The sequence below is a fragment of the Ursus maritimus genome, unplaced genomic scaffold, assembly GCF_017311325.1.
Source record: "Ursus maritimus isolate PB19 unplaced genomic scaffold, ASM1731132v1 scaffold_34, whole genome shotgun sequence".
NCBI classification, from domain to species: Eukaryota; Metazoa; Chordata; class Mammalia; order Carnivora; family Ursidae; genus Ursus; species Ursus maritimus.
The window spans coordinates 18,145,754-18,165,444 of NW_024426008.1; the positions used below are offsets into that span (position 1 = coordinate 18,145,754).

Below are 19,691 nucleotides of genomic sequence, written 5' to 3' on the forward strand. Positions count from 1 at the left end.
GGGAGTGGGAGAGGAAGAAGCAGGCTCCCAGCAAAGGAGCCTGATGCGGGGCTCAATCCCACAGCCGGGATCACGCCCTGAGCTGAAGGCAGATACTTAACGACTGAGCCACCCAGGTGCCCCTGAATTGTACACTTTAAAATGGTTAATGGCATGGGTGAGGGGGTGGCCAGGGTAGTTCAGTCGATTAAGGGTCTGCCTTCGGCTCAGGTCATGATCCAGGAGCCCTGGCATCGAGCCCCCGCTTCTCCCCACCCCCGGCTTGTGCTCTGTCTTGTTCTCTCTCTCAAATAAATAAATGAAATCTTTAACAAAAAAAAAAGGGAAAGAAGCCAACATATATTGGTGGTAGGTTTGGCTCATATTTGGGAAGTACCTTACGTCGGGCCAGTTACTTACAGCAATTCTTTGGCTCCCATATCACTCATTGTGAGCAGAACTACCACTATCCCATTTTTGTAGAGGAGACTGAGCCTCAGGCAACTTAGCCTGGGTCACAGGACCAGTGAGTAACTGTAGACAGATCTCTGAACTGAGGACCTGAGGACAGGGGTGACTGGCTCTACCCTAGGTTCTCGGGGTCCCTCTCCTAGGATGCTTTTCTTCTCTGAGCACAATCATCTGTACAGCACACAACAAAGTGACGGTTAGGGAGAAGGCATGGCCTCCCCTTCCCATCACATAGAATGAGCACTACTATCCTTCCTTGCGACCCCCTTTCAGCCCAGTTAGTCCAAAAGCAGAAGACTGTAGAATAGGCTTTCTCTCCTCTCCGTTACATGCATATCTGTGGATGGATAGTATTGACTAATTTATGAAATGTTAACTAATTTAAGCCTAAAGAAGAAGACAGTGACAGGGACAAGTCCAGCAGCTGGGCCTAAAACTATGATCTAATCCCTGTAATGTACTAGACAACGTTCTATTTCTTTAGAGAATTTTTCAGAATGCATTTCCCCAGACCGGGTCCTCACATACGAACTCTGCAGTCACCTTACGAGCAAAGGTAGCCAGCCATCCCTCAGAAAGCCCATTTGGTCCCTATTCAGCAGAACTTCGAGATCTAAGTGACACAAATATATCTGCCACCCTTCCCCAGATCTCTTTTTCTTGTTCCAACCCATTCCAACGGTAGTAGCCGCAGAGAACAGGACTTGAAGAGGTATACTCATTAGTTCCCTTGAGAGCCATGTGAAACTTCTGGCCTGGCTTGTCAAGTAAGTGGCAAACCGTCCCAAGGGAGCTGCAGAGTTCCTTCTTCGTGTTCAGAACACTGGCTTCCCTTGCAGCTGCGTGGATGCTGCACACCGCTTGGGGATGGGAGGGGGGAGGGGATGCAGGGAAGAGGTGAGCTAGGTTTGCAAACTCAGTGCACTCGGCCATCACGAAGGCCAGATGAGTAAGGGAGGCAGCAGTCATGCACAGATGTGAGCCCAGAACTGCCAAATCTACCATTTTGTAAAGAAATGCCCCAAATCTGGACTTGTGGGTAAAATCTGCTGATGTTTAAATTTAAGAAAATTTCATTGCCCTGTGTGGGCCAAACAAGTTTGTGAACTAGGTTAGTTCTGTGGATTCTGGCAATTTGCAGGCCCGGCTCTAAAGTTCTTCTTCTTTTTTTTTTTTTTAATTGTAAATTGAAGGGCCCCTGGGTGGCTCAGTCAGTTAAGCGTCCAACTCTTGGTTTCGGCTCAGGTCATGATGTTGAGGTTGCAGGACCAAGTCCCACATGGGGCTCTGCACTCAGCATGGAGTCTGCTTCAGATCCTCTCTCCCTCTCCCTCTGGCTCATTCCCTCTTTCTCTCAAATAAATGAATAAATAAACCTTTTTAAAAAATTGTAAATTGAAAACCATACAACGTGATCCACAAACTATTTCAAGACATCCTATGAAAGGAGCCTCTAGGTGGAGAAACAGGAAGACTGGATTGAGAAGCCAAAAACCTTGTTTTGAATGCAAACTGTATGTGTGATTTAATAGCTGAAGGATTCTGAGCAAGTTACATAATGAAGTTATGGATGACTTATAAAATTGGCAGAGCCACACCTGCCATTCTCACTCTGAAGGCCTGTTGCAAAGAACAAACCTGACTATCCATTCAGGAACTTCCTGCACCAATAATTTACAGTGCAAACTTCTGAAAGTCAGAGAATGGCTCATATTCAGAATATAGTGCTTTTGTTTATCTGCACACAGATGCACTCAATAAATATTTTTAATTGACTTAGTTTGCCAAAATTCCTGCTATAATCCAAATTTCAGGAATTAATCTTTTTAATGATCTACAAAATAATTGGTGTGACATTAGTCACACAGTGACTAATTAGTGCTAAAACTATTTACCAAAGTTCCCAGACTTCGTGAAATTACATGTTATTGTGTAAATTTTTGTCTAGAAGAGGTGCAAATAATTTCTGTCTAGTGAAAAAGATATCCATAAAAGTAATCATTTACTATTCTATAGGATATGAACCAGTTTTGTATGTAACTCAGAATTCTTATTGTAATATTCCTTAATTAATTGCTTATACGTACCTAGCTCCTTAAATGCTCTTTAAACCAGTATGAACACCATACTGGTTCCTTCATTAAGTAATGTACTGAATAAAATCTTTGACACGTGCTTATTTTATATTTGCATGAGAATCATAATTTCATCCTTTTGAAAATTATACCTTGAGTTTGTCTTTTCCTAGCCAAACTAAATTCTTAGCAGTTTTTCTTTTTTTTTTTTTTTTAAAGATTTTATTTATTTATTCGACAGAGATAGAGACAGCCAGCGAGAGAGGGAACACAAGCAGGGGGAGTGGGAGAGGAAGAAGCAGGCTCATAGCAGAGGAGCCTGATGTGGGGCTCGATCCCACAATGCCGGGATCACGCCCTGAGCCGAAGGCAGACGCTTAACCGCTGTGCCACCCAGGCGCCCCTTTTAGCAGTTTTTCTTGACTTGTTTTACTAATGTTCTCCAGTTTATATCAGTGGGATCAGACCTGAAGTTTAAACTGGGCCCAATGTCAGCAAATCATTAGGGCACTGATATGCTTTTGTGGAAGACAGACATTACATTTTAATTTATTCCTCCCTCATTTATTCATTCCATTTTTCCAACAAACATTTCTGGAATATATGCAGGGCACTGAAGAGGATACAAAGATGAGTAAGTCCCACACATACTCCACTTGAAGTCGTTTAGATAGAGGTGAGTGGGAAATGTGTACTTTGATAACTAGAATATTAAAGAATACAGATAAAGGACTATGGGAGATTACTGAAGGAATTGGTGTTAAATTCGATTGGAGGTATCAGAGAAGGCCTGACAGAAAGTGGGACATATTAGCTGGACCTAGAAGGATGAGTAGGATTTTGAATGATGGTGAAGAAAAGGAAAGGGTATTCTCAGCTGAAGGAACAGCAGAGAAGTCAAGAAATGTAGTGGTCAAATGACATCAACTCTTTCCTGGTTCCCCTACCCAATCCCAATGTGTGTGAGGTGGGGATTGGGGGAAGTTCCCCACACACAACACTAAGCCATTCTCAACTACCACTTGGGTGTCGCAGAATTCAACTCAGTTCTGACACTGTCCACCCAGAGGTAGCACCAGATTCCACAGGCTAAGGACTCAGTCACTCCACTCACTTCAGATGCCAGTCACAAGCCCCAGGCTGTTACTTGTGCTTCCGGTCCACTGGCTACAGATTGGCGGTTCCAGCCATCCCCTCCTCAGGTTCCTTTGGTGTGCTAGAACAGCTCACAGAACTCAGGGAAACACTTAACGTATGTTACCAGTTTATTAAAGTATATGATAAAGAATACACATCAACAACCAGATACATAGGGCAAGGGAGGGGGTAATTTTATGGATCTTTCATGCCCTCTCCTGGGTGCCACTCTCCCTGCATCTGCACATGTTCACCAATCAGGAAGCTCTCTGAACCCAGCCCTCTTGGGTTTTTATGGAGGTTCCAGTGCATAGTCATGATCGACTAAGTCATTGCTCATGGGCTGGTTCGACTTCGGGGAGGGGGGGGCAGGAAGGGCACTGAAGGTTTCAACACTCTAATCACATGGTTGGTTCTCCTGGCAACCAGCCCTCATCCATGGGTGGGGACCAAAAGTCACCTTGTTAATATAACAAAAGATGCCTTTATCACTCTTAACACTTAGGAAGTTCCAAGGGTTTGGGGAGCTTGCACCAGGAACTGTGGACAAAGACCAACAAGAGAAATATATTTTGGTTATCTGAATGACCAACCATATATTTCTTACAATTCACAGTATCACAGTTGGGAACAAGTCCTCCTATGAAATTGGAACATACGTGGGCTTTGCAGGAGAAAGTTACCTGAAAAAGAATTTGGGGGTCTACTATTGCATAAAAAACCACCTCAAAACTCAGTAGTTTAAAACAACACTTGTTTATTATTTCTTATACATTTGCCGATATAGGCTGGACTCAGCTAGAATGTTTCTGCTCCACATCTCTCTCACCCTGCTCAGAGAACAGCTGTTAGCCTGAGGAGTTTCCTCTCATAGGATAGCAGAGGTGCAAGAGAAAAAAACACATGGTCAATCCAAAGCCAAGGGGTGGGGAAATACATTCCAACCCTTTAGTGGAAGGAACTATAAAGGCATTTGGCAAAGGACATAGATAAAGAGAGGGCATGAAGAATTAGAACCAATGATGCAGTCTACCACAGGGACAGACAGTAGAAAACCTTGAATGCTTTGATAAAGAACTGAACTTTATTACTAAGAGACTAGGTCTGTCTTGCTATCACCACAAAAAAGAGACGATAATCATATAACATGACAGAGGTGTTAGCTAACACTAAGGTGGTAATCCTAATGCAATATATAAATATATCAGATCAACACATCGCATACCTTAAACTTACACAATGTTATATATCAATTATATCTCAATAAAAAATAAAAGAATTAAACTTTGTCGCAGGCAAGGGTAAGTCATCCCTTTTTTTAAGCAGCAGGAGACATTCTTGGATCTATTTTAGAAAGATGATTCTGTTTAGCTGGAGAGAGGATTAGAAAGTTTACAACCATCTGAACTAGGGTAGTGGCTGTGGGAAAAGGGACAGCAGGACAAATTAAAAATAGTTCTTAAGTGGAATAAAGTAGGTCATCATTGGAGGAAGAGTAAGGAAATCAAAGACACCACTCATGTTTCTAAATTGGTAGGGTGAAACCACTGATAGTGATAATACTAGCTATTTTTATTGAGCATTTATTTTGTGCTAACTACTGCAAACATTTTATGCATACCACCCTATTTAAGTGCCACACACACACACACACACACAAATATGACATAGTGTTGCCGTTTTCTGTCCTTATTTTATACATGAAAAGAACGAGGCTTAAACAGTTGAGTAACTTGCCCAATTCTATGCTAATAACTGACAAAACTGGGGGTTGATGTAAAACCGCTTTGATTCCAGAACCTGAGCTTATAACTTCTAAGGGCTGTGTTGGCAGGAGATCTCTATCTACCTCTGCCCACTCTGCAGATTTTGGAGATACTGGGTCTGAGTCAATTCCTTAAAATAAAAAAATATACATACACACACACCCTGTTGGCTCTGTTTCTCTAGAGAACCCTGGCTGATACAGGTACCGTAGGCTTTGCCCTCCCCATTCTGCCTAAGGACAATGCTCCAGTTCTTCTACTGCCTCTCCCAGCCCATCCTAAAACACTCTGCAGAAAACATCTCTCACCTTGGAGGCCTCAGTAGATTCACAGCGCATTCATCATCCTGACACATGGGGCGGGGTTTTCTGGGCCCTGCCGCCTCGCTCCCTGGGCGCTCCAGTTTCTCAGCAGCAAGTTCCTGCACGCATTCCTTCGCTGGAGGGAGAAGGGTGAGGACTTGCAGTGCGCTCATGCACGCATGTGCGCACGCACGCATGTGCGCACACACGCACGGACGCATGCGTACACGTACGCACGCACGCGCACGGAGCAGCCCTCAAAAATCCGAGGCCAGTTGTTGAACAGGTGGCGTGGTTCTCCCGCCGCCTGAGTGGGAAAACCGTGAGGTACGGGTTTGACACCGTTCGACGGCGTTTCTTGGTGGGATTAAGCTCCAGCCTCCCACTGCGGAGTTACCTTGTACTTCCCGTGCAGTTTATATTCAAGGCCTGGTGCTGGCGCTGCTACCCGAATTCAGACCTCCCCTGAGTCCCCCCCCCCCCTCCATTTCTGCTGTCCCTGAAGCCAAATCGTGGTTGACCGAACCAGGAAGCTCGGGGACGGATGGGGAGTTAGGAAGCACTGTTCTGACTGGCAGAGACTGAGCACGCTGCTTGTGAGGCAGGGCCACCGCGTGGACGCCGCCGGGAGGCTCGGGTCAGGCGTGGAGGCCGGAGGCTGAGGATGCTGTGGTTCGGGTAAGTGCCATGTTTTATTCTACAAGTTCGTGTGAGGTTTGCATTGTGTTGTATGATCTGCCCTATGTTTTAAGCACCCCCCCCAGTCTGAGTAAAATGGATTTTCCAGAAAGGTGGGTGTATTTTTCTTGGGGCTTTTTTATGCCTTTTATATTGCTATTTGGGAGGCATTGGCCCTAGATACTCCAGAATCGATATCTTGACTAGACCAGGCTTCAGGGTGGTCGTTCTTCACTGCACTTTTCGGGTGCCTTCTCCAGAATTTTTACTAAAGGGCCCTTGGAATTGTGCTACTGGCTTACATGAAAGAACACGGTAAGAAACACCTCTGGCAGGGGTCTGGCTGGCCCAGTGGCTGGAGCGTATGACTCGATCTCGGGTTTTGAGTTCAAGCTCCACGTTGGGTGTAGAGATTTACTAAAAAATAAGATCTTTAAAAAAAAAAAAACAGACCTCCAAAATCATCTTTGCAAGCAAGTGGCCGTGGCTGCATGACACAGTGTAAAACCCCACGTAATAAAAAGACTAGGCGTAGGGGGAGAATTCCAGAACAATTTCCCCAGCTCCTTATGGACATTTTGAATCAAATCAGGTAGCAGTCATCTTGTGCCCTTCACTGGCCTCTAGAAAGCAGAAAATCCCAGACAACGTGTTAGAGTGAACACTACCCTCACTCATGGCTTTGTCTTTCCTATTCTGATATTCTTCTCCCCTTTCCTCATTTGCCTATAATCCACATATATCATAGTCAGCCTTAAATCCTTCCCAGAACAGTATTAATGAAAAATGGGTGGAGCAGGCACTAGTGGTCCATGGAGCATATTGTGGGACCTTATGGGTAACAGAGGTCCTGCTGGTCTGCACCACTTAATGTACCACAAAGCAAGTGCTAGAGCCAGATGACAGCCCAGCTCCTGATTGAAAAGCCTCCTTTCCCCTCCCAGGCTTTGCAGAAGGCTCATTCAGGTAGTAAAGGACACAAGCAAACTAAATCATCATATAACCAGTGTATCTTTTTCCATCCACAAAAGGTGACTTTTATTTACCAAATACACAGATTTGAGTCAGTGTCTTTAGGACTGCTCAGAAATTCATGGTACTGCACTAAATGGTTTATAAAATTCAGCACCAAGACTGAGAGAGACACAATCAAGGACATATTTCTAATATTGTATTAAGTAAGCTGAATTTCTGACTCAAAGCTAAACACCTTTGCGGCAATTCATATTATAAAAGACTCCTGATGGAAACCAAGACTCTTCTCCTTTCCTAAATTCAGTGCAGTTTTGATTCATACAAGCCTAAATTCCTGGGCTGTCTTGTTTAACTTCTAAACATATTTCAGCCTTTGAAGAGTGACTGTGGGAGTATAAATTGATGCAACTTTTCTAGGAAGCAATTTGGCAGTAAACATTAAGAGCCTTAAAAACATTCCTTATGCTTTTGCTCAGTAATTCCACTTCTGAGAAACTACCTGCAGAAAACGATTAAAATGCTGATCATTAATGTACGGAAATGGGTTATACACAGAGGTACATTTCATGTAAAAGAGGCAAAAAACTGGAAACCATCCAAACTACCAAGGATAGCAGAATTGTCTAGTTATGAAGTCATAGGATATACTATTCTGCAGTTACTAGCAATAATGCATACCTGAGTTTTAACCATCTGTGAGAAAAGTTCATGATAGAATGTTAAATAGAAAAAGTAGAAAACAGGCACCTCAGTGTCTCAGTCGGTTAAGCGTCTGACTCTTCATTTTGGCTCAGGTCATGATCTCTGGGTCATGGGGATCAGCAGGGAATCTGCTTGTCCCTCTTCCCCACCACCCCCTGCTGTGCTCACCCTCTAATGAATGAATAAAATCCTTAAAAAAAAAAAAAAGGAAGTAGAAAACAGAACTGCAAATACAGTATACCCCTAATTATAACACATACAGACATCCACAAATATGTACTCCAAGGAAATGCACTAAAATTATCTGAAGGATGAGATGATGGGTTTCATTTTCTTTTCCACACGGGTCTCCATTTTCATGTTCAGCAGTGAATGTGTTTTCATTTCATGATCGCTAATTGAAATAAAAGTTGCATTTAGAAATAAGAACTAGTGTAGAAATCTACCACAAGGCAACTTATTGACTGCAATATCCTCCTTTTTATTAAATTACAAAACTGCTGTCATACACACGCTTTTGGAAATACGGTTTTTCCAAGTATCTGCTTTTGTGGAGCACATGGTTTTAAAACAAAAAATTTCTATACCAATTTCTTGGTCTTCAAGCCATTTAGCACTGGTAGCTGCAAGTATAGCTACTATATATACAGTCAGATTTTATGGAAAATATTACAAAGACAAATGCCTTGAAAAGATGACACAGTGCAGAGAAAACCATAACTAATAAGCTGGTATAAAACTTTAGTCAAAAAGTTTTAGTCCATTATGGCTTTGCATAAAGCTTCAAAGGTAGAAAATTTAAGACACTTCTCATCAAAGGCACTTAGAATTGTAATAAAATATTTCTTTGAATTTAGTCTGAGCGTGACAGTATTTTAATTCCTTTTTCACATTCCGTCTCACATTGAAACGGTCCTCAAAGGCAGATATTAATGAGGGAAAATAGTTATCACTTCTTAATATACATGTTAAAAATATGCAAACAGAATTAATACAGATTTTGGTCCACTGAAACAGGTAACAGTATCAGACTGTAGTGTTTTTTTAATTCTGAGCAAAAAGCCATAAACTCCCGAGACCCAGTTCCACAAACAGAGCCTTCAGTTCTTAGTTTGCATTGGTTTCCCCCTGGGCTCCCTTTCAGGAAATGGGAGTTCAGGTCCCACATCTCCACAGTGCACTTTCATTAGAAAGAACCATCCCGTGGCTCAGTGGGAGTGGTGCTCTGAGGTGGTCCAGCGGAGAGACGGAAGAGTCAAGTTGTAGTCATCTATAACTCCGTGTCCCGGTACCGAGAAGGCTGGCCGTAATAGCCGCGCTTTGAGTGTTCTGACAGCTGCTGGCGGTATTCTTCCTCTTCAGCATCACTGCCATAACTTCCTCTGGGATCCTGATAGAGTCTGGAAGGACCTTTCTGGGGCTCAGGTGGCCTGGAACTAACAAAGTGAGAGTGTTAAATGCATCCCACAGCTCATCCACGGCTTCTGACTGCCCTGTGGCAGTGCGGCCCTGTGCACAGGACTGAGCAAACCTCTGAGACACATGCCACACTTTGCTGACAGACCAGGGCCACTTTTGGCCCCGCTTCAGGTTCATCGTGGGGGAGTAACAGGTTAAGGCCAATGCCCACTTGGGCTATGAGTGAGGAAGCCAGCCCTGTGCTCCCTGACCTAAGAATTTCCCCACTGGACCAAGGGTGCCTTCCCCACCCCTGTGTCTTTGGCTACAAGCTCACCCAGCAAGTGGCCACCTGGTTGGCTATACCACGGTTCAACTGTTAAAGAAGAAATTTGCCTCTAATTTTCTATTGCTGTAAAACTAGACACTAGCTTCCAGTCAGGTTGGCCATAAGAAAATGTGACTTTTTTTTTTTTTCTATTCTCAGAAGCAGGAAACAATCCAAGTATAAAAACCTCAACAGGAAGACACTGCCATAGTTCCTAATGCTTATGTAGCATTTTAAATATAAAGCATCTTACCAACACCGGTCAATTGATTGTCACCTTCCCTTCAGACCACAGTTCAGCACACGTGGCCTGACTTTGCTATGGATGCAAAGGAATTAAGGAGCTTGACTAAGAGCCAGAATATATTAGTGACAAAACAATTAGTGTCTAAGCCCCAGGACTTCTGCTCATGTGCTATCCCAATATAATTTAACATATCTGTGCTTCAGTGTGTCAAAGGGGACTAATTTGATATGTCAGTGATTACACTTTGTCGGTGAAATTTTGACTCTATAATCTTTATAATTAAATGACTGAATAAGGGGCGCCTGAGTGGGGCAGCTGATTAAGCGTCTGACTCTTGGTTTCGGCTCAGGTTGTGATCTCAAGGTCCTGGGATCGAGCAGCGCTCAGCCCTGTGAAAATGGGAGAACCTCTTAAGCTGGGACTCCAGGGCATTGAATCTCTCCTGCCTTTATCACTGATGTGCTTTCAATCTCATGGAATGACTGTGTTGGAGGCTGCCTGCGCTGCATCTCAAGGCCTGAGCACATACAGGGAGAGAGGGCCCCTCATCCACCTGCATCTATCTGGGTGGTTATAAGGGAGTTATAGAGAGAAACTCACAAGTTCTCAGACCACCCTTCCTGGGTCACTCATTAGCACTTCCAAAGACAACATACTGACTGTGCATTGGGAAAGGCCAAATATAACCAGCATGCAATTCTTTGAAAGCCCAGTGGTATTTACATTTAAAAAAAAATTATAGGGGTGCCTGGGTGGCTCAGTCAGTTAAGCATCTAACTCTTGACTTGGGTTCAGGTCATGATCTCCACAGTAAGATCCAGCCCCGAGTCCTCTCTGCACTCAGCAGGGAGTCTGCTTGAGATTCTCTCCCTTTCCCTCTGCCCCTCCTGCATGTGCCCTAAAATAAACAAATCTTTTTAAAAAAATTTTTGACTGAAAAAAAGGTAAATAGTTGGCCAAGAAAAAAAAAGTCTTCTTGTTACACTGAAATGTAAGTGAAGAAATTCTTTCTTAGGAGTCCAAGTCTTAGACCAGCCCCCATTTTAAACCTAATACCGCTGAGCACCCCTTACCTTGTGTGCTGGGAAGGGCCAGGGTCTGCCCTGTGTGTTTTGATTGGAACTGCATAGATATCAGGATGCTTCTGAGCAATTTCAATCTGTGGCAATTAAGAGGAAAAAAAAAAAAGAACAAAAGGGAAAGAATGAATGATTGCTGGTCCCATTTTCCAATCCCATTTTAAGTAGAGGAGGAAAAATAGACTCAACTCTCTAGTTTTTATGGTTGTATGTGAGTGCCTGGTATTACATGTCAAATAAGAAAAATGTTTAAAAGCAATGAAATTCTGCCACATGCTACAACAAGGACAAATACTGTATGATTCCATTTAAATGGGGTTCCTAAGTAGTCAAATTCATGAATACAGAAAGTAGTTCGGTATTTACCAGGGACAGGGGGAGGGGATGATAGGGAGTTTCAGAGAAGAGGGATGAAAAAGTTCTGGAGATGGATGGTGGTGATGAGTGCAGAACATTTTAAATGTATTTAATGCCACTGAACACTTAAAAAATAGTTAAAATGGCAAAAAATGGTTAAAATGGTAAATGTTATGTATATTTTACTGCCAAAACAAAACAGAAAAAGAAAAATGCTCAGAAGCACTGCTGCTGTTTCTTAAATGAAGAAAACTCCCATTTTCACTGGGCAGAATATGTTCCATGAGTCTTCACTTACATTCTTCTTTGACCTTTGAAAGGTTAGATGTGCATATGGTACAGAAATTCAGACAGTATCAAGAAGTACAATCTATGAGCCTTTCAATTTAGCATCCAAGGTTTGCTTAGTTTCTACGGCAAATCTGAGAGCAAATTCAGTTACCAAACAAATACAACAGATGTTTAATGAAAAATAACTTCAGAGAGGCGCTGATTCTCTTGTCATACTTCTCCATTCCAGAACCTGCTATGAAGTTCTGAGATATGAAAAGCAGAATTTTTTTCACCTATACTGTTGGGCTTTCTTGATTAGAAGAAAAAGGGATACAGTGATAGCTGGCAATCTGAAAATGACATACACATAGCATGTGCCTGTGGTATCAGCCATGTGAACATCCTTTTCATGTCTGTGCCAGTGAAAAAAGGACTGCAAATCATTATATGAAATGAAACTTAACATTTTTACTGTTCACATGCTAAGGTAATCTAGTGGTTTAAAAATTATTACCCTTGCATTCTGTGCTTCTTGGAGCTCTTGCATTCTCTGTAATCTTGCCTTGTGATCCATCTTTTCAAATATTTTCACTTTGCCCAGGACAGACTTGGGAGTGCCTTCTTGCTCCTCACTGCCCTCTCCCACCTCCTCACTCTCTGGGGGAGGGACAGGAGTGGAGGGCTTCAGTATAGACCTTCCAAAGGCAGGTTTTGCTGCAACAGGAGGAGGATAACCTTTGGTAGATGCCCCAGAAACTTCATTACCAGCAACAGCTGAGGGGTTTGACTTATATTCATGGGATCTGGAGAAGTCAAAGGATTCTTCTCTGTTCTGGGTTTTGGCCTGCAGAGAACAATGAACATATTTTTACCTTGGGCTTTCAGTTTATTTTCAAATCTGTATTAGTGATTTAATGCACTCCCATTTCCTGATCAGTTTCCAGAGGTAGTCAACAAATACCATTCTGACAAGGAATCAAATACTACAGGACAAACAGGCACTGGTTGGACATCCTGAGCCTTACCTTGCTTCCTACAAAAGAGTATTAAGAGCTCTAGGAAACCAAGAGGGTGTTGGGGAAGGGCTGGGAGGCCTACAAGTGTAGAGGCAGATCAGACCTACTTTTGTACTAGAAGAGATTAAGATTAGTATCTTGGAGAAGACCTCAGAATGAGTCAGGGGGGTTCAAGATCGAAGAGTGGGATCCTGAGTTCACGTACCAAGTGTGCATGCCCTAGCCCAGAGGGAAGGCCTCTGTCCAGCCACGAATGAGACTGGAGCGGGAAGGGCAGCATATAACACTAACGGCCACTTTTCCTTCATACTTCAATCCTAGGCCTGCTTGTACCTTTTCAGTGATATATTTTATCAGGTCACTATTTCTGAGAGCTCACATAATCTGTGATTACTTTCTTCCTATCTAAAGTATTGAGTTAAATGGAGAAATTTTATTGGGTTATTAGAGGAACCCTGTATTTATAGAGTTGATTCAGAAAGGGGGTTAAAAAAGTCGTGTGACATACACCATGTGTTCTTATTATTGATTCTGTTCTGAGTAATGATTTAAATTTAAAAATAAATTAAGCTGTCCTCATAATGAGAGGCATCATAAACAGTGATGGTGATTGTTTTCTTTAGTAAACCATCGGTAGGAATTTTCTGGTATCAGACTGTGGACAGAAAACTCTAACTGAAAAAGAAAAACAAATTCCTGAGATAGGTGCTTCTGGACATTCAGTATTTGTCAAATTTTTATTCTTCCTACAAAAAAATTTTTTATAATAAATAAAATAATGAATAAGTGAATATGTAAATAAATAAATAAAATACCAATAGTTCTAAAACTGTATGCTCTCTGAAACTGCCTTTCCTTCTTTTCACTCTTCCCTAATTTTGGGGTTCACCCAACAAACCAAAAGACACGTTTTAATACTAAAAGAGTGAGCCAAAAACATAATTCAACACCATCTCATTGTGTGTGCTCTTCCTGGCTATGCAGGAAGCTGTCCAGGTGTCTGCTTACTCTTCCTCCCCATCGTGGGCTTCCCAGCCACATACCTTAGGCGGCTCTGGCTTGAATGCTGGGGGTGGGCTACTGTCCCTAAGTTGATCTCTGCTAGCAGCCCTCCTCATCTGAGCTCGTGGCTCTGGGCTGGGTTTCCTTATGCTCTACAAGACATAAAGGTTCATTCACAACAAGAAGATCCCAGCAAAAAGAAGAGAACATTCATCTGCTTTGCTGGAGTTCTGCCAAGCTGCAAGAAGTTCAGAAGTTGAGGTTCATAACTTGCATAAATTGGGATACTGACCCAGTGCTGCTTTACTGAAGGCAGATACCAGCATATTCCCATTAGCAAATGCTGAAGATATTTTTTTTAACTAGCATCCATTGTAGTAGTCTCCTCCTTTAAAATAATCCCCCCCAAGTCCTCCTAAAGTCTAAAATCTCTTTTATCACTTATAGCTGTCAATATTTTTAAGCATTAGCTCATCTACACCTGGAGACATCAGGGAGTTAATTTATTCTTTATAACTTGTCCACTGGTATATACTAATTTTTTGGCCTTGGTGGGTTTTATCCCCGCTTCAACTTATTTTTTTAGTACTTTTGTTTCTTAAAGAATAAAACCGTTCACCAAAGTGAGCTGACTTGGTAAAGAGAAGTCCACAAGAGTAACTATTCAAATGTATGGATAACCTCATCTACGTTATCCCAATGTTCTCTGAGGTGCAACTAATAACTGGTCCTAACTTAGTGCTGTTGACACGATCTCTAGGATCACAAAAGCTGTCTATTCACCGGTGGATGCACAGTACACATGATCAGACATCTGATCATAAACTCAATTAAAAAATTGAAGTACAAGAGAGAAGGAAACTGATGGGGAAATACTCAGGAGTTTTGGCAAGATTAGAAAGGTTAAAGGTAGGATGGATAAGAAAAAGCAAGGACACCTAAAAGTACAAAGAGACCTAATCAAAGGTTACAAGTAAATACAACAAAATTGTATTTAAAAATAATGTTCCACTTATAATTTGGACAGCTGGCACATAAAGCTGTTTAGTGTAACCATCATGCTCGAGAACATCGGTGTGATGAGTGCTGATCACTCAACCTCTCTCAGCACTGAGTTCCTGTCTGGCTTTCCCATGGACCACAAATGCTATCGTACAGGCATTGACTTTGAATCAGAAACCCCCTAGAAGCCATCAGTTCCAACTCTTAGGAATACCTTCCACGGCACACTGAATAAACAGTTGTCCAGAAGAACTGAAGTGAAACAGCGGACCCTCCTTTTCCTGCTCACGGCCTCACAGCCTGTGGCCTGCCTCGCCTCACCTCCTCATGCTGCACCGGCTCCGAGGAGCGGGTGATGGAAGACACCAGTGGCTCCTCAGCTGGCTCATCCAGCTCATTGTCAGTGTACGCGCCTCCTTCGCCGTCGGTGTCTTCAAAGTCACTGATGAGGCGGCTGTCGCAACTCAGATAGTCTGCGCCCATGGCAGTTAAGTAGGACATGCGGTCTTCAGGGTCATCATCCATCCCTTCCATCTAGAGGAATTTGTGTCGGAGGGTCAGTGGGGTCAACATGGCTCCTGGGAGTGGGGACTCAAGAAAATTCCCAAGGGCACAGCCAAGTGACTGAAACTTTGACATGTTCTAGAAAGGGAAGTCATCTTTATCTTCCTTAAATCACTTGGCCTGAGATTACTAAGTTAATTTTTTGTGCAGGGATTCAAATTAGGAGCCCTCCACCCTATCTATCCTTACTGCTGTGCTGTATCCCACTACTGAGCCATGCATCCTCAGACTGCTGTGCTTCTCTTCAAGAATTTGGGCTCCTTTCCAGCTTTTTCTAATACTTGTCTCCTGTAATAAATGTACACTGCCTGGTGCTGCACACCTCTCCATTCCTCCACAAAGTTCTCAAATCTTTGAGGAAGGAAGCTCTGTCCTGTTCGACCTGTTCTCACAAAGGAGGCTAGCACAGAACCTCAGCAGGCTGTAAGCACTCGGAAGATGCTAGACACCTTGACTAAGCATGCAGTTTCCAAAGGGCAAGACTAGGACTCAACAATCTAATTGGTAATTGAGTCACTTTCGCAACAAAATCCTCTGACATCTCACAAACTAGTTCAATTCAGGTGGACTTCAGAATACTAGCATCAAAGCCTAGAACCACAGGAAATTGTGCAATCTCTCTGCTTCCTCCCTTCAATAGAACTGTGGGAAAACTACCTGCACGGATGAGAAGCTAGCCAATTTTAGAAGCCTACACAAGCTTCTGAGCACCTTCTTACCAACCCACTTGAATTCCGAATTCCTAGGACATATTCTCCTCCAATCTTCTAAGCAAATGATTCCAACTCTGCTAGCTTTTCCTTTTCTTAATTTTTAAATATATTCTCCATGACCCTCATCCTCACCTCTCCCTTTCATGCTGACTTTCCTGTATCCTTAGTAAGCTGTGGAGCTCAGCAGAAGTTCTTGTAAGCTCTGATTAGTGTGCTTGGAATACAACACTAGTTACTACGTTAAAAGTAAAAGGGAAGTGAATGTAGGGTCACATACATCACATTCTACTTTTCTTTGAAAGGTCCCTTCATTTTATTACTTTTTCAGAGAATTTATAAAATTTCAAACATGATTAGCACACATGCTGGAATCACTTCAAATGGGCATGGTTTTCTACATTCACTACCCTCCTGAGAAAAGATTCAGAACATGGACTCTCACCTCATAGCAGAGTATCTATGCCACATACCTTTCCTTCAGAGACCCAAACTGCTTCTCCTTGCTGATGCTGAATTGTGTCCTTCAAGCTGCCAAACCAACTATCATTGGCTGAATTTAGGTTGATAGTAGCTATAGAAATGTAAACAAAAGGTTTGCATCAACTCCCAGAACAATGTTTATTAAAAATGTGACTTCACATAATTTTACTCATTTCTGTCATATCTGAATTAAAACTTCGGCAAATGCAAGAGAAAGTACGCACATACTTGAACAATAAATCCCTTCAGCTGCATGTAATTAAAACCATTACTGGTCTAGCTGTTGGGAGTTTACAGATGAATGTTACAAAGCTAAAAATGAATTACTTTCTTTTCAGAGTGTCTATTTTTCAGAAAAGCTACCTTTAAAAGATATGCTTTTAACAACTGTGTTTTTAGGAGCAAAGAAAACACATCTAAAACAAATACTATAAAGATTGTTTTATGCGCATGTATGTTATAAATAAGAAAAACAAACACAAATTTACTGTTGGGTATCTCCAAAAAAATACTAAAGGTAACATTTAAGTGTAAATAATTTTGATAGGCTTAAATATTTTAGAATATGTATACAGATTAGCCAAACTCTACAGGTGTGTATTCAAAGAATATATATGTTCTATTCAGAATGAAATATAACTTACATAACAGTACTACGGATCAACCAAGCACTTTTCCAAATAACCTTACACGGACGAGCTCATTTCTTGTTTATCCAAACCTTACAAAGTAGGTATCGCTACTGTCCCCATTTTGCAGAAGAGGAATTAAGACACAGTAGTGAAAATAGCCCAAGGCTTTACACCAAACAAGTGAAGAAACCTAGATGCAAACTCTGAAGTTTGCTTTTAGAACCTATTGCCTTAGCCACCACACAGCAGAGCCCATCTAAAAACAAATACAAAATACCAACCAAGTAAAACATGCAGCCGTTCTCCAGCAATATTAATTTATGGACCTAACAGGGATAAACTGGTCAAATTGCTCCAGAATAATAAATTAAGTTGGGCCTAAAGTGATCAGACTGCAGGCAAATTAGGATTTTTTTTTTTTAAACTGTGCCATTGTCTTTTATTAAAGGATATGGCATTATGTGTAGCACCCAAAAGAAAACGGGCTTGTTGGTATAAAAGTCAGGCCCCCCTGGTCCACCTATCCTGAAGTCTTTGTAATGCTATATATATAGCCAAAAAAGAACCATTAAGCAATTTTTAAGCAACTACATTTCAAGTTTTCTTCCTAGTAACCTGTACCATTCTTTCTTTTAAAATGTTCTGACCCTGGCCTTGGAAAATCCTGAATGAGCTTAAAATTTCCTTGGTTATCAGTTATTTATAGCATTAGAATAAACTGATATATTGGATAATTCAAGGAAAATTAACCTTGATTCCTTGGACTTTTGTATCCTTATGGACTTTTGTATCCGTAATCATGGTACTTTGCAAAGATGCAAAGTGTGGTCATTACTCCCTCCCCAGCCAAGGAGGGTGTTGGGAAGTCCAACAGCAGAAGGTGGTATGTACGGCTGGACAGGTAGGGAGAAACTGGAATGACTGCTAACGGATACTGGGTTTCTTTTTAGGGTGATGAAAACATCCTAACATTGACTGTGGTGATGGCTGTACAGCTCTGAATAGACTAAAAACCACCGAATTGTGCACTTTAATGAGTGAATTGTAGGGTACGTAAATTAAATCTCAATAAACCTATTCATGTGGCAGGGACCCCCTCTAAACGAGCAACCATCAACCAAGGTGCCCCAGCCAGAGCGTACAGCACCTTCCATCTACTTCCTCTGGTTACCAGTCTCTGCCTTCCCTGGGAAACCAAGAACTGGCTACTGCAGTTTGGGTTCTTTCAGCTGATACAAGTTTCACTTTTTCCCCTCAAGCCTTTTCAAAGACTGTATAATAACATGGAATTATTTTTGTTTTTAACATGTGATATTGAAAGATAATAAAATAGGTTTTATATCACTAATAATAATCAGTAGCCTTTGTTTAGTACTTGCAGAGTCCCAGGAGAGAACTGTGAAAATTTTACATTACTGAAACCTGGGGAAGCTGATAAAAGTGCTAGAATATCCTGTGGTACTTTAAAAATCCCATGATTTCACATAAATGGTGGCCCTGCCTGGGTTTCTCAGTCCACAATTCCATTTCATTGGTCTTCAAACCATGAACTGCGTGCTTCAGGAATTTCAAGAAAACATGTAATTCAAGCCGTATGTTTGAAAAATAACTTTGTGACAAGTATACAGTAAAGCATCCTGTAGTAAAACTTTTTAAACTGGGAAAGAAGCGCAGCCTAACATTTTAACTTACAATGAAAATTAACTTGCTTTGGGGCATATCTCAGAATAAAACTTCCCTTGTCATCTCTGCTTAACTAAGGAGTATCCTGAGTTTGCAATGGGAGTCATTTTAATATTGTCATAATTAAATACTCATCTGCGGGAAATGGGACCTTCTCACTACTGTGCAACAAGGGAAAAGAAGGATACTGAGCCTGGGAGACCACCTGCAACATAACCCTGGATTTTGAATTACTGTATTCATCAGAGCAGTTCTATTATTCCTACTCATTAACTCAAAAAAATGCCATAAGTTTATTTCCCTTCTTGGTATCTCCTATCCTCGCCTGAACCCCAAATTCAACTCTGAGGCAAGCCCCTAGTCATTCAGTCAACTTAAGCAAAGGCAGGAGGAGGGGATGAGGTGGGGGTTATGTTTAGTATCAGTCACAATCCTGCAGGTCTTGGTTAAATGGACGAATTATCTGTTCAATGGAGGAATTACACTCTGACCCTTTCCGGCACTAAAAAATACATCTGTGCTGTAACATAAAGAAAATTGGACACACAGAGACACCACGTTTTATCTGGGCTCAGCCATGCATTCGATGTGTGTCACCTTGCAGAAGTTGCTAGCCTTTCTTATGGTCTAATAAGCAAACATGAAACGCTAGACCACTGTTAGCTACTGCTGTAATAAAAATAGTAATAATAATAATAATTACATTATTATTACCATAAGTAGTAGCAGTAGTAAAAACAAGAGAGGCAAGATTATGAATGTATCAAAAGCACAAGGTCTTAAGACTCTACAGTCACAAAAACCCAGTTTATTATAGACCACTCTCTCCTGT

The 19,691-nt window shown here is 41.8% G+C and overlaps 1 protein-coding gene across 2 annotated transcripts in view; it reads right to left on the reverse strand.

The window, feature by feature from the left end:
- Positions 1-8,550: 8,550 nt before the first annotated feature.
- TJP2 (tight junction protein 2) overlaps positions 8,551-19,691 on the reverse strand; it is a 70,754-nt gene continuing 59,613 nt past the window's right edge. Inside the window, exons 18-23 of one of the 2 annotated variants that reach the window (XM_040620262.1) lie at positions 16,535-16,635; positions 15,109-15,321; positions 13,827-13,937; positions 12,282-12,611; positions 11,132-11,217; positions 8,551-9,521 (exon numbers count right to left, since the gene is read on the reverse strand). In XM_040620262.1, the coding sequence (XP_040476196.1) occupies positions 9,356-9,521; positions 11,132-11,217; positions 12,282-12,611; positions 13,827-13,937; positions 15,109-15,321; positions 16,535-16,635 (1,007 nt within the window). In that variant the 3' untranslated portion in view covers positions 8,551-9,355. The remainder of the gene's footprint in view (positions 9,522-11,131; positions 11,218-12,281; positions 12,612-13,826; positions 13,938-15,108; positions 15,322-16,534; positions 16,636-19,691) is intronic. The other variant, XM_040620263.1, reaches the window with a different exon arrangement.